This window comes from Heteronotia binoei, chromosome 6 (assembly GCF_032191835.1).
Source record: "Heteronotia binoei isolate CCM8104 ecotype False Entrance Well chromosome 6, APGP_CSIRO_Hbin_v1, whole genome shotgun sequence".
NCBI lineage: Eukaryota > Metazoa > Chordata > Lepidosauria > Squamata > Gekkonidae > Heteronotia > Heteronotia binoei.
Window position 1 is genome coordinate 62,803,877 of NC_083228.1, and position 24,209 is coordinate 62,828,085.

Genomic DNA, 24,209 nt, shown 5'->3' on the forward strand with positions numbered 1-24,209 from the left:
TGGATCCGATCCCACTGAAGGGACGGATACAGGGCAGCCCTCATCCTAAATTCCTGGTCATATTGTAACCAGGCTGGTCCACTAAAGGCCATATAGCCTTTATAAATTATGTCCAAATACTGGAACAGGGATGCTGCCTACCATGGCTGCGCCCTCGCAATCACCCCGGCATAAATACAGAACCCGGGAAGCCAATTAGTCCAGGTCTTGTCTGCATTCCATTTTTTCAATTTTTCCTTCTCTTTCTCATCTAATTCTTCCTTGTCTTTTTTTCAACCTCCCGAAAGAGAAGAGAAAAAATATCCATGTACTCCCCTTTTAATATTTTTTCCCTAGTAGCTGGAAGCAAGTGGTCTCCCAGTGGCAAGGCAACCTCCCCAAACGGCAAAGCAGCACAAGGCACCATCCCATATGTTGAGGGTGCCCCCATAAGGGAACCAGCCATGCCAGGATGCCCTGCGCCCGGGTACACACTAGGAACGCCTTGCCCACATGACCACACCCATTTCTGAAACACACCCAATGCAGAGGAGGCAGGCGCCCCCGTGCTTGACATGGAAGCACCCTGCCTGGCCGCTGAAGCAGGCCCCCATGCTCCCCATGGCCAAACCTGCCCAGGTCCCACCTGTAAATTATCACCCGACCTACCTCCAAATTCAGCGGGAACCAATAGCAAACCGACCCCCGATGCTCCAGCTGCCGCCATCAAACCCACATCCGGACCACAAAGGCCAGCGTCTCTGCCAGGCACGACTCCACCAGACCTGTCCTCAAGAATAGACAGCCTGGTGAGAATGCTCGCCTGCTTACCCTTCTTAGATTGCCTCACACCTTCCTCCCCACCTGGTGAAAGGATGCCTGCTGCCTGTTCCAATGCTCTCAATCTACAAGCAATATTGGAATCAACCACCATATTACCCTCCTCATCAGAAGAGGATAACGGCGGCGGTGGCCTTTTCTCAGGAGCCTTGGGCACCTTAGGCGCTGGCTTTTTCCCTTTGGGCTTGCCCGACCCTTTTCCATCAGCCATCTAAATAGCAAGCACAAGACTACAAAATGGCCTCCTGCAGCTCCACTCTAAAATGGCTTCCCCCTGGAACAAGAAAGGGAACTCAAAATGGCCACAAAAACCCTCAAAAAATAAAAGGGGAAAGACCAACCCCTGGGCTCCACAACCCCTGCCCCAGCAGACCCCAAACCCTAGGCAGACTCAGCCAACAAGAAGGACAACACCACGTCCTCCAGTGCCTCCGATGCCACCACCAGTCCACAGCACTGCAGCCGACGCTCCAGCCAATGCTTCACCCACCACTGCCCAGTCGACTGCCACAACAAACCCCGACGTCCAACGAAAAACAAAAGAAAAGCCTCAGCCTCAGCCCGATCACCTGCCAAGGCGAAGGAGCCGACGAGAAGCGCAGATCTGACAGACTGTCAGATCCTGCCTTTTTATCTGCGCGCCGGAACGCGTGCCCCCTAACTCTTCCCATCCAGGGCAGCAAACTCTGCTTATGCAGCCTAGCAGCCACGCTGCAGGCTGCAAGCATAAGAATGTGAAAGAATTTTAGAAATGTATTGCAGACGCTCTGAGAAGAGGATAAAGGAGAGCCAAGGAGACAGCATTCATCACATTGAAGTCTTCCAGGCTTTTTAAACAAAATGCAATATATATACCATTTTAATTTGAATAATGCAGATCAGGTGATATATATATATATATATGAATGTTGATAACATCAGTTTTCCTTCCCCCACAACTTTCACTTCTTGAACTTGTAAATATAGGTAATGCATGAAAAAGTCATTTTAGTTCAAATAATAGTTCATGGAAATGAGGTTATTTAATTTGTATTGTCTGAGTACTTTCTTTTTTTTCTGAATGGGGTAATTTTGAAGGTGCATTCTAATGGCCATTCTGTGCCATTTCCCCTTTGTCTTTTTTTCTGGAAGGAATTACCTTTCCCTTCTTAAGAATTGTGGGTGATATTTCTAAGTGTTACCATTTTAATTTGGATAATGCAGATCAGGTGATATAATTGTAGAGGTACAGGGAAATAAAAATAAATGATGTGTCATCTTGTGAGCCTGGTCTTGACTTTTAATGAGATCCTTACAAGTCATATATACTGCATAAAATACTGTGCTCTAAAAGTCTTGCTTCCTTTGAAATGAAGGGTTCAAAGCTTGCCTTTGCCTTAAGCTTAAAAGTAGTCTTACTTGCATAAGTATAATTTCCTGAGGCAAATCATGGCTTTTCAGATCCCTTATAGACCTTTGGTTCTGTAATCACTCTTAGGTACTGATGCTCCTCCAGTTGCTGTAGATAGGTTTAGCCAATGTTCATTTTGAACAGTTTGTTTGGATGCTGGCCTGGGATGCTCCTCGGAGAATCCAATCTGTGACCTTAGAAATCATAAATATTTCTAATGCAAAGCATTAAATAAATAACCCTCTGTTCCTCTGCTTTTTTGTTCTCCCCCCCCCCCCCCCAATGCTCTGCCAAATCTTTATACTGAATGCAAGGTCACCTCTGCCATGAAAATATCTTCTTACCTGGCAGTGTAAATTTCCTGTTGAGTTAATGATTTACAAATGCTAATGTCTTGCTAAAGCTGGATGCAGAGTTTCAGTTACAAGGCTGTGGAAACTCTAGCTGGCACTATAATTGCTGTCATTAGAGAGATTAGATTGGAAATGGTTTAAGAACCAGATAATAGCCATATTAGAAATATAAATTCACTAGGAATAAGGCCTGTAGTGGGGGAAAATACAACGGGCTCTAGAAGAGGCTCCCCCCTTTCCTGTCTTTTCATCCACCCACTCAAGTAAAAGCATTCACGCTGCCTTACCCTAGGTGTCTTACCACACACTCACCCCCCCAACTACCCACCCACCCTCCAACTACCACCCCCAAAACACCTCTTCCTCTCAACTACCCCCACAACTTTGGCAGTCCACTACTCCCCGTATCTGTGACATTCACTCACCCATCTTTGCTGTCTGCCCCCCCCCCATTTATGTGTGTGCATCCCCATGTCTGTGGTGGTTCAAAGCCCTGAAACAGACCCACAATGGGGATAAGGAAGAATAATTATGGGGTGTGCAGGGGGAGCATGACAATGGTCATACAGAGGCTGAAGCTCAGCATTCCTTTTGTTTGCAGTGCATTGTGGCCACCTTTTCCAGTCATTATTCAGCCTTACAGTGACCTGGTTTTTATGGGCTGGCATGGCTTTGGTATAGTATATCATAGAGTATGCTCTGCAAGGTCATCATTTTCTGTAGGGGAATTGATCTGACTTTCCATTTCCTCCCCTCTCCCTGCAGCCTCTACCTAAGAAAAGTACAGTCTTTCTCCACAGTGGGGACCAAAGCCAGGAGGGAAGCAGCCTCAGCAGAGTATAATGACACAGCGTCCACCCTGCAAAGCAGCCATTTTCTGCAGGGGGATGTGATTTCTGCCATCTGGACAGCAGTTCTAATTCTGAATGATCTCCAGCCCTCACCTGGAGATTGGCAACAGTGGTTCCCCAGGAAGAAATGGCTGGTTTGGAGCGTGGAGTCTATGGCATTGTACCTGTCTGAGGTCTCACCGCTCTTCAAACTGTCACCCTCTCCAGGCTCCACCTTTCAAGTCTCCAGGAATTTCCCAACCTGAAGTTGGCAACCCCATCTCCTTTCCAGCCAACCATCCACCTACTTTTATCTGTCCCTCTGACTTCAGCTTTCCATCTCCTCCACCCTCCCTGCAGCCTCTACCTAGGAAAAGCAGACTTTCTCTGCAGTGGGGACCAAAGCAGCCTACATCATTCTCCTCTCCTCCTTTTGATCTGCACAACAACCCCGTGAGGTAGGTTAGGCTGAAAGTCTGTGAGTAGTCCAAAATCACCTAGTCAGCTTCCACAGCATGAACCTGGGTCTGACAGATCCTGCTCTGAAGTGTTAACTGCTATGTCACACTGGTTATCATAGGGTGGCTAACCTTGGCAGGGTATAATGACAGAGTCCACCATTTTTTTAGGGAAGCTAATCTCTGCCATCTGGAGAGCAGTTGTAATTCTGAATGTTCTCCCACCTCAGTAGCCAGCTGGCCACCTAGTAGCTAAGCAGGAGAAGGAGCACCAATTTGCCTGGGCACACACACACACACACACATATATATAGAAAGATGGGGGGATTGAGCAGGAGCACACAGAAATGGAGTTCCAGCTGGCTTGGTGCCGGGGTGTGTGGCCTAAATATGCAAATGAGTTCTTGCTGGGCTTTTTCTACAAAAAAGCCATCTATATCTGTCTATCATATTGTTGTACCCCTGGAGTCTTTATTTCAGTCAATGCAAGAGCATTGTTCCTCTGTGAGTAGGGAATCCTTGTGTCTATAAGGAATAGCTGAAGGGACTGTATACAGTATAGCTTTTTGGGAAAGTTATACACGCCTTTTTTGACAAAGTGCTAAAAATCTCGTTTTTTAAAAAACAGAATACAGAGTAAGTTTCTAGCCCACATTGTTGTGGAGATAATCTCAAAAAGGATTGTTTGGCTCCTTCCAAACTGGTTTTGAATGTGGTTATCTTTTTTTCTCCCCTTTTTATTTTGTTTATTTAACATCTAGTCTGATGAAGAATTGTGGAGAACTTAAAGGCTTGCACACTGTGTTGTGTTCTTTTGGTTGTTCTTAATAAAAAAGTGTTATATGAGTTTTGTTCTTGGATTGCTGTCGTATATTTAGTACATAGGGTTGCCAATAATTTGGAGATGGGGACATGGCATGGGGCAGTGTTGTTAGTGTGATTGTCACATCCAGTAAAAACCTGTTTACTATAGGCATTACTGGGAAATCAGTGGTAAAACCGTGGCGTTTCCTGGAGCTACCCACCATCATTTCTAGGTTTTTATTGGAAGTACCATAGTGCTGCTCAGAGAGGTGGCAGGGAACAGGAGCTGGGGTTGGAGATGAAAGGATGAATGGAGTTCATCAGTCAATAACATTTTCACATAAAAGTGAAAGAGACTTCATTACTTTCTTGTTTAGAGCTAAAGAGAACAGGATAGTGGTCAGGAATCACAGGAAACTCACTGATAAGAACACATTCCTTCACTACCATTCCTGTCATCCAGCACATTTGCACAACAATCTTTCTTGCAGCCGATTCCTCCTTATTAAACACAATTCTATTAGGGCAGATGATTATAGCACAGAAAGCAGGCTGTTATATCAGCAATTTAGACAGAGCGGGTACCCTGAACATATGGTGACATCAGCAGGTATACAGACAGATTGAGTTAAAAGGGAGGATTTGCTTAAATATAAAGAAGAGGGAGGGGGTAAGACCACATGTGCCATACAATTTTTTTCTGTTGTTGCAGACAGTAAAAAATATCATCTAGACATTGGTGTCTAGTAAAGGATATTCCAGGTTGCCAGAAAACACCTGTTATAGGTTTTAAACAACAAAAAAAATAAGGCTATATTGGTGTATACGAATTTTGGGAAACAGAATAAAGAACAGGTTATCCTCCCTGGAAATTTTCATTGTGGATGCTGTTTGGCTTGTAAATTTTGTATGCAGATTAGGGAATTCATTCATCCAAAGACAGGCTTCAAATTGATTTTATGAAGCCGCACAACCTGTTCCAGCAAATGAGCCATCTACATGATCATTTGCCTGTGCCCATTTATCTATGTGGGCAGTACCATGAGAATGGTTATGTGTCTTGGAGCACTGTTTTCATTTAAGACATAACGTTACCGAGGCTCTACTGGTGAATCATTTCACCAGATACAATCATGATCCAGATTCTATCAGATTTTTTTGTGATTGCTAAATTCCAGTCTCATTAGTATAGTTCCATTAATGTCAGGAAATATTTACATGAACAAGAAGGAAGATGGATTTTCCAGTTGAACACTCCAGAGCTTGAACAAGTGGCTTGAACAATGAGTGGGATCTTGCCTGTTTTCTGTAAGAGGTGTCATCCAGGGGAATGTTGGCAGTGACTTTTGTGAATATACCTTTAATGGGTATGTGGTAACATTAATTAAATTCACCTGGAGGATTGGGGCTTTTCTGGATATTGAGTTCAATCTTTGCAACCAGGATTAAGCATATGAAAGCTATAGAGAGCTCAGGTTGGTGAATGTTTGAAGTTGCTCTGGATTTGAATAAGGTGAGCATTACATATTTGAGTAGTTTTGGATAGCCTTGTGATTCAGGGTGCAGGGAGGTTTTGATATTTGATTTTAATTGCTGTAAAAATCTTTTGCAATATAGCTCAGTAAAAACAGTCTGCGAAACAGGACCTGTATACCAGTTTTTCCTGTTGCTGTGTGTACAATATAAAGGGACTTGAAATATACATGTCTTTGAACTATTGCATGGAGACCAGTAAGAATTGTATCTGAAGATTGTGGACTGTGCCTCTATGCAAAGATTGTATGGTCCTCGTGTTATACATATTCGTGGGTAATTGATTTACCAGTGAAAGAACTTGAAAGGCATTGTTACCCTTTTAAAACTATATTTGCTACAACAGACTCAAGAGGTGTTTTTCAGCACAGAGCTTGGCAGCTTGTCTCCTATCCCACTGGGGACATGACAGCCCTAACATCAGTCTCTTTAGTCCAGCTGTAGCTGTAGCTGTAATAGCTGGGGTGGTGGTGGTAAGGTTCAGCCATGGTTGTAACATGCATTGCTTTCTCTGATGCACTGTCTTCTCTGGTTTTGTTGAGAGCTGCCTGGAGTAGGTTTAGAGACGCTGCATGGTTTGAATCTCCATTCTGCCATGGAAGGTTTCTGGGTGACTTTGGGCCAATCAGATATTCAGAGCCTACCTGTAGGGGGGCAGGTATCCTGCTATAGCAAGAGATCACCTGGCGTGGGCTCTCATTCCCTACCACCACTTGACGGGTTAGTGGGTGATTCAGTATCACGCCAACACACTTACACTTTTGGTGCAAAACTAGTAATTACATCATTGTGTCAGAGTGACACTCTAGGATTCACAGGATGTTGAGAGAATAAAAAGGAGGAGATGGAAACAATGTAAGCCAGTGGAGGTCCCCATTGGGGAGGAAAGTGGGGGTATAAATAAATAGAAAAGGTATGCTGTCCATGGGTAATTAGGACAATAGAAAAATAGTTGGCTCTTTTTTTAAAAGGTTGAAGATCAGGACTTTATGGGAACTTTTAAAATATACCAGCTGATGAAGTGTGGAGATGAAGGCACAGCATGATTCTCTGTTCTTTGATTAATGACTTTTGAAGTGTTCTGAATGTGCTGATATGCCTTGACAAACGACTGCCATATAGAATCTGCCTTGTAGCTTTGGATACTGGGGAGTTGTGATAGCAGTTTAAAGAGAAAATTACAATTAACAAGTTGCAATCCACAACTGAGGCATTTTCTATGATGGTTCATACCATTAGGATAGTAACAATACTTTGTAGACAGAGACAGAGAGGGCAGATCTACATCGTGTGAGAGTAAGCAAATGGAAAAATGATGTGTATAACACATTAAAAGAAGATTTTCATGTTGAGGCTAAAAGTGGATATGGAAAGTTTGAATGCCACAGCTGTATGAATAAAGAACTGTACTTGAACCTGAAGGACTTGGATTGAACTTCTACAGCATTAAGCTTGGGTCACGCTGATGTTTCTGTGAAGATTGTAAAGCTTTTCACAAGTTAAAAATTCAATATGGATTATTAGAAAAAATATGCTGTGGTGAATTGTAGGATTTTTACAAGTCACATGACTTTAAGACTGAACCCCATTAAACAAGGAGACTGATATTCAAGCCTTCTGCCTTAAGGCTTACTTGGGCTATCTTGTGCCAGGCACACTCAGAGAGCTGTTATGAGCATTAAGAGGTGGAGGGAAGAACCATCTGCGGTGCTCTGAGCTCCTTGAAGAATGGGTGAGAGGTTTTTTTAAGGTTCCTAATAAGTGCGTAATTATCACACATGGTGTTCATGAGTAATATTTCTGAGTACCATAATTTAATTATTTACAGTTTATTCCTGTCAACAAAGGTTAGCATACAGTTGCCAGGCAAAGCCAGGCAATTTGTGGAACGGTAGGGATGGGGACAACAAAATGAGGACATGTGTTGTTGCGAGCATGAGGGAAAACCTGGAAGCAACAGCAGAACCTGCAGTTCCTAGAACTAATGCTGTCAGTACCACTGACTTCCCAGTACTGCTGTTGGTACCACTGACTTCCCAGAAATGAAGTCATCATGCTTACAAAACTAATGAGTTCTTATCAAAGATTTCAGGTTTTCACGGCTGGTAACATCATTAGGGTTTGTAGAATCTTTCGGGATCAAGTGCCGTGTTCTACTGGAGAAAGTTTTCCTTCCAGACGTTTCGTTCTCAGCTGCGGAGAACATCCTCAGTGGCGTTGCAGCCGGAGCAGGCGCTCAGACCTTCTTGGCTGCTGTACATTAAGTGGGGCCAGGGCTGCTGGAGAGCTGCTATTTCTAGGCTGGAGGGGGTGTGATGAAAGGGCAATTGGTTTGTGGATGTGCCCATTGTTTGGTGGGGCTTCCTGGAAGGGTAGTGATAAGGAAACTGGCTGTTGATTGTGACCATTGTTCCGTGTTAATTGCTGGGAGGGTTGGAAGGGGTTTGAAGATAAGGAAGATGGTTGTTGACTGCTGATTGTTCCCAGGAGACCATCCACACCAAATCCCGAGCCACATACAAATGTAGGTACAGCCTTCCTGCCCTACATAAAATCTGTCACCGACCGCATTGGCAAAATTCTCAAACGCCATAATGTTGACACAGTCTTCAAGCCCACACAACAGATCCGCCACATGTTGCGCTCGGCCAAAGATATGAGAGATCCACTTTCAACCCCTGGAGTCTACAAAATACCCTGCTCCTGTGGTGCAGTCTACATCGGCACTACCCAACGCAGTATCAACACCCGTCTCACCGAACACAAGAGACACTGTCGCTTGTTTCAGCCAGAAAAATCAGCTGTAGCTGAACATGCACTTCAAGAAGGAGACCACGTCATCCACTTTGAAAGAACTGAAGTCCTTTCTACGGTCTCACATTATCATACCCGCCTGAACAGAGAAGCTATTAAGATTTACAAACACCAGCACAATTTTAACAGAAAGGAAGAAGGCATTTTCATCCACCAATCTTGGTACCCAGCTCTGCAAAACACCCTACAGACTATAAATTGCAGAAAGTCTCAGAACAACCAGCAAATTCCACAGAACAATCAGCACAGTCAACAACCATCTTCCTTATCTTCAAACCCCTTCCAACCCTCCCAGCAATTAACACGGAACAATGGTCACATTCAACAGCCAGTTTCCTTATCACTACCCTTTCAGGAATCCCCACCAAACAATGGGCACATCCACAAACCAATTGCCCTTTCATCACACCCCCTCCAGCCTAGAAATAGCAGCTCTCCAGCAGCCCTGGCCCCACTTAATGTACAGCAGCCAAGAAGGTCTGAGCGCCTGCTCCGGCTGCAACGCCACTGAGGATGTTCTCCGCAGCTGAGAATGAAACGTCTGGAAGGAAAACTTTCTCCAGTAGAACACGGCACTTGATCCTGAAAGATTCTACAAACCCTAATAATGAGTTCTTAAAATCCACCCCCAGCAACTGCTTGGAGCAGCAGCCAGCAACAGGAGGTTGGGGCAGGATCCCCTGCCTGACTGGGGGCTTGGCAGCCCTATTGTAAACTTGAAATTAATTTAACAATGATTGGATAAACAACCAAGCAGGCTGTTTTTGAACATGACCTACTTTCTGTGAACAGAATCTGAGTGGGTAATGTTGCTTGTAATTATTTTATGACTTATTACCCAATGCTTGGGGTGGTCTTCATGCTTACCTCTTTCATAAATACATGGTTGTCAGTTAAAGCAGAGGTCCTTTTGGGGAAAACGGGTATGATACTAATGCCACTCCTGCACTCCAGAGCTTCATTACTTACAGATTACAGAGGGTTCTATGATGACTATGTGCTGCTGTGTTCTTATTTAGAAACAATTTCTAATTAAAATACTAGTAGGTATTCCTCTTCAGTGTTCTGTATATTCATATGGATTGAGTAGGGTTGCCAATCCCCAGGTGGGGGCAGGGGATCCCTCGGTTTGGAGACCCTCCCCCCGCATCAGGGTCATCAGAAAGCGGGGGGAGGGGAGGGAAATGTCTGCTGGGAACTCTACTATTCCCTATGGAGATTTATTCCCATAGAAAATCATGGAAAATTGATCTGCGGATATCTGGGGCTCTGGAGGGGCTGTTTTTTGGGGTAGGGGCACCAAATTTTCAGCATAGCATCTAGTGCCTCTCCCCAAAATACCCTCCAAGTTTCAAAAAGATTGGACCAGGGGGTCCAATTCTATGAGCCCCAAAAGAAGGTGCCCCTATTCTTCATTATTTCCTATGGAAGGAATTGAAAAGGTGTGTTGTCCCTTTAAATGTGATGGCTAGACCTCCCTTTGGAGTGCAATTATGCTTGTCACAGCCTTGATCTTGGCTCCACCCCAATGTCTCCTGACTCCACCCCCAAAGTCCCCAGATATTTCTTGAATTGGTCTTGGCAACCCTAGGATTGAGTAACAGAGCACTGTAAATAGACTGTAAGTAGAGGTCCCAATCCTCCCGCTCTAGCGGGGGACCCCAGGATTTCCACCCTCTTCCCCCGCTCCCCCAAAAAACGGAAATGGGGGGAGGGGAGGAAACGGCGCCGGGGAGCATGGCCAGCCGCCCCATCCCAGAGCGGGCGAAGCCACTGCGCTGCGTCGCCGCCGCCCCCTCCCTGCCCACCGCAGCTGCTCCTCCCTGCCCAGGCTGAGCCCATTCAAACCAATACGGCTACCCATCCATCCTTGGAGACCATTCCCCACTTCCAGTCACGCTCCTTTCCCCTTAGATTTGACAGAAAATGATCTCCTGCCAGTTGGATGACACCTCAGTCTTTTTTTTGTAAAGAAAAAAAAACGGAACCATGGTTATCGGCGCAGGTTCTTCGGGGACAGAAAACGCAAAGGCACTGCACAGCGCTGGCTGAAAGCGAGCGCGTTTCTATGGTGACCAGCCGAGCGTCTTCTCCAGTTGCGATGATGTCTGCTTGTGGAGACGACGAATTTCGGCCCCAATACACTTTCCACCACCTCCCTCAAAAAAGCTTTCCCTCCTTGGAAAGCCAGGAGACCCGGAACCGCCTGGTCAAATGGTGAGGAGGAGAGCCGGCTAGAGTAGCTTCCTCTGGGGTTGGGGGGAGACGAAACCGTGGTCTGAAATGGAGGATCCTTTTTGAGGGCTGTGAGACTGGGGTGGGAAGAGGTCCCCGCTTCAGTCAGAGGTCTCTGAAATGCAGGGGGACACTGAGTGGATGGGTTGCGTTTCTTGAAGTAGTGAGATTTTAGGTCAGAAACGCGCCCGTAATGATTCAGCAGGTAATTCCTAATGTTAAAAAAGCACTTTTGTAAACATTTTAAAAAAATTTCTTTGACCATCTTTGCTGCATATTTGTTGTGATATGAAATGGTTGCCTCTTCTGTGTGTCTGTCCTCTTTTTGGGCTCTTTAAAAAAAAACTGATGAAAATGTCCTTTTTGGGTTGGAAGGTTATGGATATTCCTAGCTAGTAACAATTATTGCAAGTTATATGTTGTCGAAGGCAGGTTAAGTAGTATAGTATTGCAGGTTAAATAGCAGCTAGTGCCTCTCCCCAAAATACCCCCCAAGTTTAAAAAATATTGGACCAGAGGGTCCAATTCTATGAGCCCCAAAAGATGGTGCCCCTATCCTTAATTATTTCCTATGGAAGAAAGGCATTTAAAAAGGCGTGCTGTCCCTTTAAATGTGATGGCCAGAACTCCCTTGGAGTTCAATTATGCTTGTCACATCCTTGTTCCTGGCTCCACCCCCAATGTCTCCTGGCTCCACCCCCAAAGTCTCCTGGCTCCGCCCCCAAAGTCCCCAGATTTTTCTTTAATTGGACTTGGCAACCCTAACTGTAAGAGGGTAGGGTGTGTTTTTCTAGCAGTTAGGATTTCATAAAATGCTTCACCTAGAACATGAAGTAAATGTTTGTAGACAACACCTTTCCAATTTTAAGCAAGAGTCTTCCTGAAAAATACACTGGAAAGAACTAATTGAAAGGAAGGCCATGAAAATGGCCCAACCAGCATTCTGGCTGATTTCAGTTGCGTTAAGCAGACTTTGATGGTTTCCACATGGGGATGGGCTTGTGTGACTTGCTGGTGTGGTTGCTGATATAGCACAGCAGCAATAGGGCTTCCACACAGTAGTTTTCCATGGAGTTTCTATGCCTCTGCCTAGCAGCAGCTGTTTCTCCCCAGGGCCACCAAGGTTTTCCCTGGCATATTGTTGTATTGATGTTATACAAGAAGAGTTGATTTTTATATTCTGCTATTCTTTATTGTAAGGAGTTTCAAAGTGGCCTTCCCCTCTCTCCCCATAACAGTCACCTTGTGAGATTAGTGAGGCTGAGAGAGTTCTGAGAGAAGTGTGACTAGGCCAAGGTCACTTCATGTGGCAGAATGGAGAATCCATATTCAAGTACACCAGTCTTAACTACTACACCATGCCAGCTCTTGATGCTTATGCAAACACAAACATCAGGTGCTCTGAATACCCAGTTTTCAATTTTTTAAAAAGTAACTCTCTAGCCTTTTCCATTGTGGATATATAACTTTATCTTTATATATGTATAACATTATACGTAACATTCCCAGGGTCAGATGGTGTCCGGATAGAATTGATAAAATCATACCAGGACTGGTGGTTGCCTGTTCTGGCTTCCCTATTCACCTTTATAGACGAAACAGCTATAATGCCAGAGGAATGGAGTAAGGCTATAGTATCTCCTATATATAAGAAGGGCGGGAGAGAGAAGCCTGAAAATTACAGGCCAATCAGCCTTTTAAATATTATGGGGAAACTATACGCCTTATACCTCCGGGAGAAATTAACAACCTGGATGGAGGAAAACCACATCCTGGCAAATGTACAAGCAGCCTTTAGAAGGAATCGTTCTCACCTGAACAACGTGTTAATATTGAAATTCCTTGTTGATAAGCAGGCTGCAGCAAAGGGCTCTCGTTTATACGCAGCGTTCATAGATTTTAAAGCAGCCTTTGATTCTGTGCCAAGGGACAAGCTGTGGCACCAATTGCACAGTACATCAATTGACCGTAGACTCCTATTTCTTATGATGAAATTGTACGAAAATTCTAGTATGCAGGTAAAATGTACACCTCAAGGTCATTTGACTCATCCAATTCAAACAAGTAAAGGTGTCAAACAAGGCTGTATATTAGCTCCGCAACTCTTTAATTTATATATTAATAGCATTGTAGGGTATTTTACTGACCCAAGTCTGCATCCCCCCAAAATCGGGAAGATTGCTGTGCCCATCTTGTTGTATGCAGATGATGTATTACTCCTGTCAAGATCCCAAGTTGGTTTACGTAGGTCGCTCAGAATGCTTTCTCTCTTTTGTCTTGACACTGATTTAGTTGTCAACAGAGACAAGTCTAAAATTATAGTTTTCACTAAAAGATTCAGAGAAATGATCTGGCGTTTTAATGACGAAAAACTGAAACAAGTTAAAACATATAAATATCTGGGGGTTGTTTTTCACCATACGGGATCTTACCAAGGGCATATAGACAGCGTACACTGTAACGCCCAACGCACGGCGCTTGCTTTGCAGGAGTTTTACTCCTCCAAGGGTGCTTATAATGCCTTAGCGGCTATTAAGGTCTATAACGCTAAGGTTATACCCCAGTTAATGTACAGAGCAGAGATTTTCTTGTACAACAAATTAACTAAATTGGAGATGGTTCAATCGAAGTTTATACGATGTATCCTTCAGGTGCCAAAGTACGCATCATCCATTGCAATTAGGCTGGAAACAGGGCTTTCATGCCTCTCCACATTAATGTGGAATAGAGGTTTGAGTCTTCTTCTAAGGGTGCTGGCGAACCCGGATGATATTGCATTTCAAATCTTCTATGACTCATTTGTTAGTAACTGGGTAATGAAATTAAAATCTAAACTAGATGAATGTGATTTGAATATTGATTCTTTAGCCCTCATGTTTAAGAACGGGGCAAAAGCAATTATCAGAGATCGATTACAGGAATTGGAATTAAAACACTCTCTGGCCAAAGTTGGGGGGACGTACATCCCAACCTTTTTTACAAGTGAACTTAAAAGTGCCAGATATCTAGAAATGATACAGCCAATTAAGTTCAGACGGATGCTGTCCTTGGCACGCTTGAACATTATGGACACGGCAGTACTGAGGGGCCGTTTCCATAAGATTCCGCTAGAAGATAGGACCTGCCCGTGTGGCCTTGAGGAGATCGATACGGTTTCCCATCTCATTTTGAACTGTCTCTTCCATACAGAGGCAAGGTACAGACTTCTGCGGAACCACCTAATGCAAGCTAAATCTTTAAATCAGGCCCAGGCCATTTACTTCCTCCTAGGGGATGGAAGTGATCAACTTTCCCTGGATCTTGCTAAGTATTTATATGTTACTGACCTGGACAGGAAGAAACTGAATGTTGCTTGTACTTGAAAGAAGTTGTGATCTGATTGTATAATGCCGCCCTTAGTTATGTGTTGCTTATACCAGATAATTTTAATACTACTCTGAAGGTTGCATACAGTTATTTTATAGTTATGTCATATTTTAGCTTGGTGTTGTGTTGTACCGTTGTCAATGTGTTGTGTTGTTGTTGTTGTTGATTGGCCTAGCGCCGCAATAAACTGACTGACTGACTATACGTAACATTATAAACGTATAACATTAAAAGCTAGAGCCAGAGAAACTGGTACATGTATTGGTATGCCAGTACAGCATTCATAGAATCACAGACTTGGAAGGGATCGCCAGGGTCATCTAGCACAATGCAGGAAACTCAGAAATAAAAAGGTAAATTCACTCCCTAAGTACCTCCCCCTAAATTCACAGGATCCGCATTGCTGTCAGATGACCATCTAGCCTCTGTTTAAAAACCTCTAGGGAAGGAGAAATCAGCATTCTAGTGCCGATTTATTTTTAAAGAAATTAAAACTCCTTGGGAGGCAGGGGAAGAAAATGGCTGTCATGGGAACATGGTTTGAGAAAGTGGCTACCATGTGGGTGAGAAAATTCTGATTTTTTTTCCACCCATACAGCAGCCATCTAGGCTTTACTACAGTCTTTCCCAAAGCTTTGATTTTAGCAAAGATCAGAAAAAAGCTGGGAAGGAGGCAGGTGGAATCTTTGTCCAGGGGCCAATGGTGGCTAGTTTTTGCCAGTTCACACAGCAAAATCCAGTTGGAAAGTTCATTGAAAGTGGATTATTTAGTGCATGATCTCAGCTCATATGACTCTGATCCAGACCAAATATCATAATAAATCATTTTGCTTGTTGTTATCATGAATCTATAGTAATAAAAGAATTGGCCTGTCTGTCCATCTGTTCATTTAAGGAAGGGATAACTCACCAAAGAATAAAGCTGGGAGACTCAAAATTGACCACCATCTTCAGGATGATTTTGAGAGTTCCCTGGTGCTATTTGCAGTGGAAACTAAGGGCCTCTGTGGCAAGCATAATTCATCAGACAATAACGCTACATGCCTGAAAACTGGCAACCAAACCTAGAATGATGATGGAACTTGCAGTGCCAAAAATGAAGGGAATTAGACCATCCTGAACCAGGTTATATTCACAATAAGCAACATGAAATAAAATCGCTTTTAAACAACCTGCCATGTGTCTCTAATACTCAGTTTCCCCATCTGCCATAGAAGCATTGTTGTGAGGATAAAATGGAGGACAGGAGAATAATTTACTCTTTTTTAGATTAGATTTTTAAGCTGCCGTCCCCTGAAAATCAGAGATCAGGCAGCATAAAAGTGTAATAAAAATTACAAAGATGTCAAAATTAAAATAATAAAGTACATAAAACACATTTAACAGCATCCTAAGCCAGTCTGATGGCGATGATTCCAGGAAAATGATATTGCCTTATAGAGGATGAGGCAGAGGAGGAGGAATGTCAGACTATATAGGGAACTCTGGATCCCCACTGGGAAGGAAGGCATTTGTTATAAATCTAATATTTACTGATGTTAAAAAGATTGTGTCATTTTTCATTTAACAAAATAGCCTTTCTAAAGGGCAGTTGTCAGGCCTGGCATGTCCGAGTAGGCAAGGTAGGTGACTGCTTCTGGGTGCCACCTAGCCTACAGGGGTATGGGCACCCCCTCCCACCTACCCTCTCCCCGCAGGCTGCTAAGCCACCAGCATGGCTTTCCCAGCTGTGCCTGGGAAGCTGCAAATAAAAGCAGCAGGCCGGCAAGGCAAGAGGTGGGACAGAGGGAAGGAGCTTTTGGGCTTCTTCCCACTGTCATTCCGCCTCTTCTTGCCTCAGTCAGCTGCTGTTGGCGGCCAGAGGAGCTTCTTCCCATTGTTGCCACCAAGGGAAGGAGGTAGGCTGGAAAGGAGCTGCCCAGCCCTTCCTTACAGGTTTGTCACCCTGCTTATTTAATTTATATGCGGAGTACATCATGCAGAATGCCAGCCTGGATGGAGCACAAGCCGGAATTAAGATTGCCGTGAAAAACATCAACAACCTCAGATATGCAGACGAAACCACTCTAATGGCAGAAAGTGAAGAGGACCTAAAGAACCTCTTGTTGAGGGTGAAAGAGGAGAGCACAAAAGTAGGCTTGAAACTCAACATAAAAAAAACTAAGATCATGGCATCCGGCCCCATCAGTCCTGGGCAAATAGAAAGGGAAGGCATGGAAGTACTGACAGACTTCACATTCCTGGGATCCAAAATCACTTCAGATGGTGACTGTAGCCATGAAATGAAAAGATGTTTTCTCCTTAGGAGGACAGCTATGGCAAATCTAAGCCGTATAATAAAAAGTAGAGACATCACCTTGCCAACAAAAGTGTATATTCAAAGCCAGGCCTCGGATTCAGCGGGAGCTCATAGGAGCGCAGCTCCTGAACCTTTCTGAGAGTTCCACCTCCTTGTTCATTGAATAGTAGGTGCATCTGCATAACAATCCCTGGATGAGCTCCACCACCTTTTTTCCCCTACAAAACGACCCCTAGTCAAAGCAACGGTATTCCCAGTAGTAATGTATGGCTGTGAGAGTTGGACCATAAGGAAGGCTGAGCGCAGAAGAATAGATGCTTTTGAGTTATGGTGCTGGAGAAGACTCTTGAGAGTCCCTTGAAAGATAAAATCAGTCAGTCCTAAGGGAAATCAACCCTGAGTGTTCCCTGGAAGGTCAGATACTGAAGCTGAAGCTCAAATGCTTTGGCCACCAAATGAGAAAGGAGCACTCGCTGGAGAAGACCCTGATGCTAAGAAAGACAGAAGACAAAAGAAGAAGGGGACGGCAAAAGATGAGATGGCTGGACAGTGTTACTGACAGGCCTCAGATTCAGTAGGAGCTCACAGGAGCGCAGCTCCTGAACCTTTCTGAGAGTTCCACCTCTTTGTCCATTGAATAGTATGTGCAGCTGCATAACAATTCCTGGAGGAGCTCCACCACCTATTTTTCTACAAAATGACCTACTGATATAACAAACTTGAATTTGAGCAGACTTCAGAGGATGGTGGAAGACAGGAGGGTCTGGTGTGATATGGTCCATGGGGTCACAAACAGTCAGACTTGACTGTATGACTGAACAACAACAACAAAGGGTGGGCAGAGGAGGAGGGAATCATCCTTTTACTAGTTTGTTAAAACATGGGGGAATATTACCTACCCCTACCCATTCTGTTCATGATATTGACTAAGGTTTTCCACTGTGCTACTGTTAAGTACATTCTGTCGCCAGGCAGGACAGGGATGAGGAGTTGAGAACAAGACTTGAAAATAAATAGAGGGGAGGAAATAGGAAAATTAGGTGGCAGAAGAGAGAAATTAATAAGGAAAAAGTGGGGAAAAGTGAGGGAAATTAAGGAAAAGAAAGGGAAGGGTTTTTTTATCTTGTGACAATGCACTAACTGCTGCTTTGCTTCAGTCTTGCAGAAAGGCGAGTAACTGATAATTAAGAGCATCTTTTACTGTGCTCAGATTTCCCTGTGCTTTTAGTGGCTGTGACCAGAACTGCATCAGAAGGAAAACCATTGGAAAGGCATGTGGCTGGATGCTGCCTTCAGGGGCCTTCCAGCTAACTTGGGCTCAACAAATTTTGTGCCCATAATTCCCCCCCTCTTGGTGGCTCTGTTTGCCTGATATACTACTGGAGGGCTTTTTGGGAGTTAAAAAAAATTAGATTCAGATGGACAACCATGTTGGTCTGAAGCAACAGAACAAAGTTTGAATCTTGTATTTGTTGGTCTTAAAGACACCACTCAAACTTTGTTCTTTAAAATATCAGTTAGTTCTATAGTACATATGTGAATAAAAGAACAAAACCAAGTGTGGCAAGTTGCCATGACAACTGTGATGATCACGCCGTTATAGTTACGTAAAACTGCTGTGGACTATGTATGGAAGGAAAGAAGGCAGAAAAGTGAGCTGAAACCTTTTGTGCAGAAGTTTCATCACTAATGTGCTTGCCTCTGTGTTCAAAGCAGTAATGAAAGCTATATGGAGAATTCTCACCATATGTGGAAGCAGTCTATGAGCACTTGAAAGCCTCAGAAAAAAGATGATAACTTTTATAGTCATTCATCAATATAAACAGCCTTTTATTTGCAGGGCAAATGTTAATTCCCATCCTAATACAGTAAATGTTTAAACTTGATCGATACCAAATAATTTTGTTGTGTATGCGGACCAAAGTGTGTGTTCCTGCCTGGCTCATTGGAGCTGTAAGGACTGAGCTTGGGGACTCAGGAACAATGGACAGCAGGATCCAAGTACCTGTTGCCCTGCTCCAGTCAGGAGCCCCTGGCCGGTTTGAATGACCCAATAGCATGCTAGCGTGGGAACCTTGGAGTGTATATAAGTTGGCCCGTTGGTCCAGTTAGGTAATCTTAAGAGTGTAGCCCCATACTATGCTGTACTGAAATAAAAAGCTATGATCACTACCACCTCGCTTCTTCATTGTGTTGAATCCTAAATTATAAATTTAGTCAAATAAAAGAATGGCTGCTAGTTGATGAGATTAGGTGGATCCAGGTAATAGTTCTTGACTGTAACATTCAATTATTTTTCTCCTAGTCCCCCTCCTAGGGTTGTCAGGTCCCCCCTGGCCAGTGGCAGGGGATGGGGGGAGTAGGATTGCCAGATCCAGGTTGGGAAACTCCTGAGATCTAGGGATGGAGCCTGGGGAGGACAGGGACCTCAGTGGGGTACAATGCCAGAGTCCACCCTCCAAAGCATCCATTTTCTCCAGGGGAAACTGATCTCTGTAGTCTGGAGATGAGTTGTAATTCCTGAGGATCCTCAGGCCCCACCTGGAGGCTGGCATCCATATGTGACATCCTGGTATTTTCCCCTTTCATAATCAGCATTCCCACATATTGAGGTTATCCAACCATTCAGCTCCATGAAGCGTGAAGGCTTCTGCTAGCCTAAGGAGGCCTTTTCTAATTTAAGCACCTATTTGAAGACATGCTTAAGTTGAAGGAGGGCTTCTTAGGCTGCGGGAAGGCTTCAAACTTCACTGGATGGAGTGGCTAAATACATCCCTTCAAAGCCTGTATCAGTAGCAGCTAATTCAGCTACTAAAGGACAGTGGATGTTTCTCAAAATCTGAGAAATGTTGCATGTTTTTTACTTGCAGGGCTGGGGGTGGTGTGTGTGGACTGGAACAAATGGCCTTTTGATTCCTTCCATCTCTTTTGATCATATGAATTGCCAACTGCGTGAATTTGATTTGGGACCTCCCCCCCCCCATTTTTCTGTCTCACAGCCAATTTACATATTCTGGAAATAGCATGCGTGCCATCACAGAATGATACCATTTCAGAAAGCAGGAAAGCTGATAGAAAAAGATAGCAATTAAAGGAAACTATCTAGACCCATTCTACTGAGCATGAAATACCCAGAGAGTCTTTAGTACAGAAAAAGATTCTATGGAATGGCTACAGATGCTGGCAAATGCAAATGGTTAATCCTCTCAATTTTTGTGACCTTTGGTATGTATGTGAATGATGTACCCGCACCTTTTTCTTCAAAGCCCAGTATATCCGCTAAACAATTATAAGTAGGAATCAATTGTCACAGGTGTGACATTAAATATAACAAAACTGTATACAGTCTGATGGTGTAAGTAAGTTCCTGGACCACTTTCTCTTGCCTGTGTCTTTTTGGCTAATCATTTGGAGGGGGGGACTGCAAGAAATTCAAATATATCTAATTATAGGGTTTTTTTGTTTTGTTTTTACAGTCGCCCATCCTCAGGAGCCTCATCACTCCACTGAGAAACCAGTCATCCACTGCCATAAATGTGGGGAACCATGTAAAGGTGAAGTACTTCGAGTACAGGCCAGGCATTTTCACATCAAATGTTTTACGTGCAAAGGTACAGTAATTTCACTCTCACATACCTTTTCCTCATTTAATTGGCTACTGTTTTGCATATGGAAGATTTTAATTATATATAAGACAAGAAAATAAACAACCTCAGCATGATCCTCAATAGCCACATATATACAAAAATGTTGTTAAGATATAGGAAATGTTCACATTGTTGTGGATTTCCAGACTGGTGGCTTTTCCCCTGTTTCTTTGAACTTATTAACTTGACATTTCATAGACATTTTGTCCTATTCTTTCTTTCTTTTTTCTTCTTTGGTTTACTGCATTTTTACTGACCTATTTGTTGCCTTGCGGCTCTTCCTTCTTATATCTTATCTGATACCTTACTTCATGATCCAGTACATATGCTTATGTAGTCTGCTATCTGTTGGCTTCAGGATCTTGTGTTGGGACCAATACTCCTCTAAGCTATGGAGTCTTTTGAGCAAAAATTCTTCTTTGTGAGCTGCTGGCACTAAAGTTGTGAACTACTGAATAAATTAGTTTGCTCTGGGGCCATTTTTCTTGAACCAAGTCAAAAATGTGTGAGCCAAAGGCTAAAAACTGTGAGCTAACTCACAATAACTCCGCTCATTGGGTCCTATACAGGTGGTACATGGCTGTATCATTGATGCAGGATTGTTAGATATAAGAACCTACCACACTACCTAGAATTAGTATTGTAGGTCAGCCAGGGTTCAGTGGGAGAGAGGACTCCTCAGGAGAAGAGGAGTCCCGTGTAGCCAGCTTTGAGTCAGCAGAAGCCAGGAAGCAGGAAGATGAACTGCAGGCTGGTTAGGTTTCACAGCCAGCAGTTGGTGCAGAGCCACTGACACCCTCTAGCCCTGATTCAACAGGTGAAACTCAGCTGATCAAGTGTCACTCACACTCCTAGAGTGCTGTAGACAGAGGCTGTGAACGCAACTGCAGGAGTGACAACAAAACGCATGCCTCCTGGCCTGACAGCCGCTGATTGATTATCGCAGAATTACTCCCAGGTTGCTGACTGTAAGCATTACCCTTAAGCATATGGCTAAGACAGAAAGCAAGAAATCCCTCTGACTCTTTGACCACTGGATTGGATCCTGCCTCAGCCTTGTGACACTTTGGGTCATTTCCTGATTCTGCTTTCATCTTGCTCCTAAACCTACTCATGAGTAACTCTTTGATTGTCAGATCCTGTTGTAAGGCCTGACCCTCAGACTAGGCTCCTGACTCTGTACATAACATTGGACCGGACCTTGATTATGTTTCTCAAGTGGGTGCTCTTGCTTTACTTGCCCTGCATTTTGACAGCTTGCCCTATGCCATTCTTGGCCTAGCTTAAAACAATTAGGTTTGGTGATCTCCAAGATGAACTCTTGATTTGGTTTTGAGGTTGCTGTGAGAAGTAAGAAGAAAAAACTATGTTGCCTACTCAATGCCCTTTGGAGGTGAAGTGAAATAAAATGTAATAAACAAAATGGAAGAACATGCAAGTAAGAGATAGAGAAAGAGAGAGACTGGCCCAGCGTCATCCAATAAATTTCATATAGAGAGCAGAGACTTGAACCTAGGAGTCACTAGGCTTAGTTCAGCTCTCTAACAATTATGGCACACTATCAGCAAAACTGTCCTCTAGATCAGGGGTCCTCAACTCCCGGTCCATGGCCCAGTACTGGTCCGTGGCCTGTTAGCAACCGGGCCGTGAGTTTTAAAATTATTTCATTATATATTACAATGTAGTAATAATAATAAGACAACATTGGATTTATATCCTGCTCTCTGCTCTGAATCTATTGCCTTCTGAGGGAGCATAGTGCAATGGCAAAACTGTTCTTGTGGTATACTTTCAGTGATTGTGTAGTCTTCTTTTTCCACTCCTACCAAGTTTTCAGATGCAATGTGGCTTTTTTTACTGTTGTTTCAACTTGCTGCTCAAAAATTATACATTCTTTGAGCCCCTTAGCAATAGCCATATTTTGTCTTTTTGTTGTCTCTTTCTTTTTTCAGTGTTCCTGACCTCAGCGATTAGGGTTTAATATATTATAACAATAATATACAAAAACAATCCCCCCCCCCCAAAAAACAACAACAACAACTGAATCAAGAGCATACAAGTCCATGTTTATCTCAGCCTCCACATCCTTCATCTCCTTGTGACACCATATTCCTTCCTGCATTTCCTGGCCCACACTAACATTAATTTGCCATGAAGTCCAAATTTGACAAATGGGGTTATTACAGACCAGGATCAGAAAAAAAATTCAAACAATAGTTTAAAAAGGCAAATTGTGATTAGAGATAACTGTAATTGTCCCATTTGGACATTGCACCATACTGTGAACTAGAAAGCAAAAGATTAATTGGCACATACAAGAGAAGATGAAGTATGTGAGGTCAGAGCACCTTCTCAACTCTAAACGTTGGGCTGGTGGGGGGAACCTCCCCCTACGTTGCTGGCGCAATGACGTCACCTGGAAGTGATGTCATCGTGCTGGCAACATAAGGGGAGGTTTCCGCCGCTGGCCCAATATGGGCCAGTGGGTTGGGAACCTCCCAGGTGGGGGAACCCCTGCCAGGACCGGGGGCTTGGCAGCCCTATTGTTCAGCCAAGCATTGCCCTTGGAGATCAAATAAGAAGCTTAACTGGAACTTCACAAACAATGCTATAGCTGCCAGAAAGTGACTGTTTTCTTACTTTGCATGAGCAAACACAAATTAACCCTCCCAAGGAATTGGGATGTTTTTGACCCCAGAGTCATGGGGAGAAAATTGGTTTAACCATTTAAAGCTTTAGAGACAGTTTGGTGCAGTGGTTAAGTGTATGGACTCTTATCTAGGAGAACCGGATTTGATTCCCCACTCCTTCACTTACAGCTGCTGGAATGGCCTTGAGTTAGCCATAGCTATCGCAGGAGTTGTCCTTGAAAGGTGTCTGTTGTGGGGGGAGAAGATATAGGAAATTATAAGCCTCTCTGATTCAGAGAGAAGAGTGGGGTATAAATCTGCAGTCTTCTTTCTTTTACAGCCACCATCCTCCTGTTATATCTTCTCCTCAATGAATTGCAGTGCCCTGAAGTCCCTCTCTCCCTTCCCCTCACTACTTTTGTTTTTTTAATTTTGAGTTTCATCAAAAGTGAAAATGGGATCAATCTGGCCCCTAATAGACTTGACTTGAAAATGAAAGCACTATGCATAATCATAATTTGGGGTTCTGTTGACCCCAACAAATATTGAAAAAAATGATTTTAGCACTGTTCCCATATTTAAATAGATGGGATTATTTATAAAAAGGTGAAGCAAACAGTGAAAACATTTTTTAAATTATAATTTATATCTGTAGACTTTTTATTATTTTGCTTTGAGGCTTTACAACACTTTTGGAATTGGGAATGCAATGACCTCAAGGGAAAATAGTCTTTGCGACTGAATTGTTGTATATAGGAGCAGGTATAAGCCCTATGTTTGTGCTCTGCCAAAGCTTCCCTCATATCCACAGCCTCATGGAAAAGCTCAAATTGAACTGCACTGCACTTGTGGAAATGGGGTCATTCCATACCCCATTGCATTTTGAAGGCATCCTCTGAACCTCACATTTACCAGACTAGAAGGAGCCATGAAGCCTGTAACACTAGATGACCCCTGGCCACCTCTTCTCCTAGCTAATTTCTTCCCTTTGTCCTCTTGACCACCTGTTTTCCGAGCGAATTGCTTCCCTT

General features: G+C 43.6%; 1 protein-coding gene across 27 annotated transcripts in view; it reads left to right on the forward strand.

Moving 5' to 3' along the window:
- The window catches only part of ABLIM1 (actin binding LIM protein 1), a 350,053-nt gene that overhangs the window by 130,018 nt on the left and 195,826 nt on the right, over positions 1-24,209 (forward strand). For all 27 annotated transcript variants that reach the window (XM_060241593.1, XM_060241591.1, XM_060241590.1 and 24 more), the window contains one exon: positions 20,378-20,512. In XM_060241593.1, the coding sequence (XP_060097576.1) occupies positions 20,378-20,512 (135 nt within the window). Of the gene's footprint in view, positions 1-20,377; positions 20,513-24,209 lie in introns of those variants that run through there.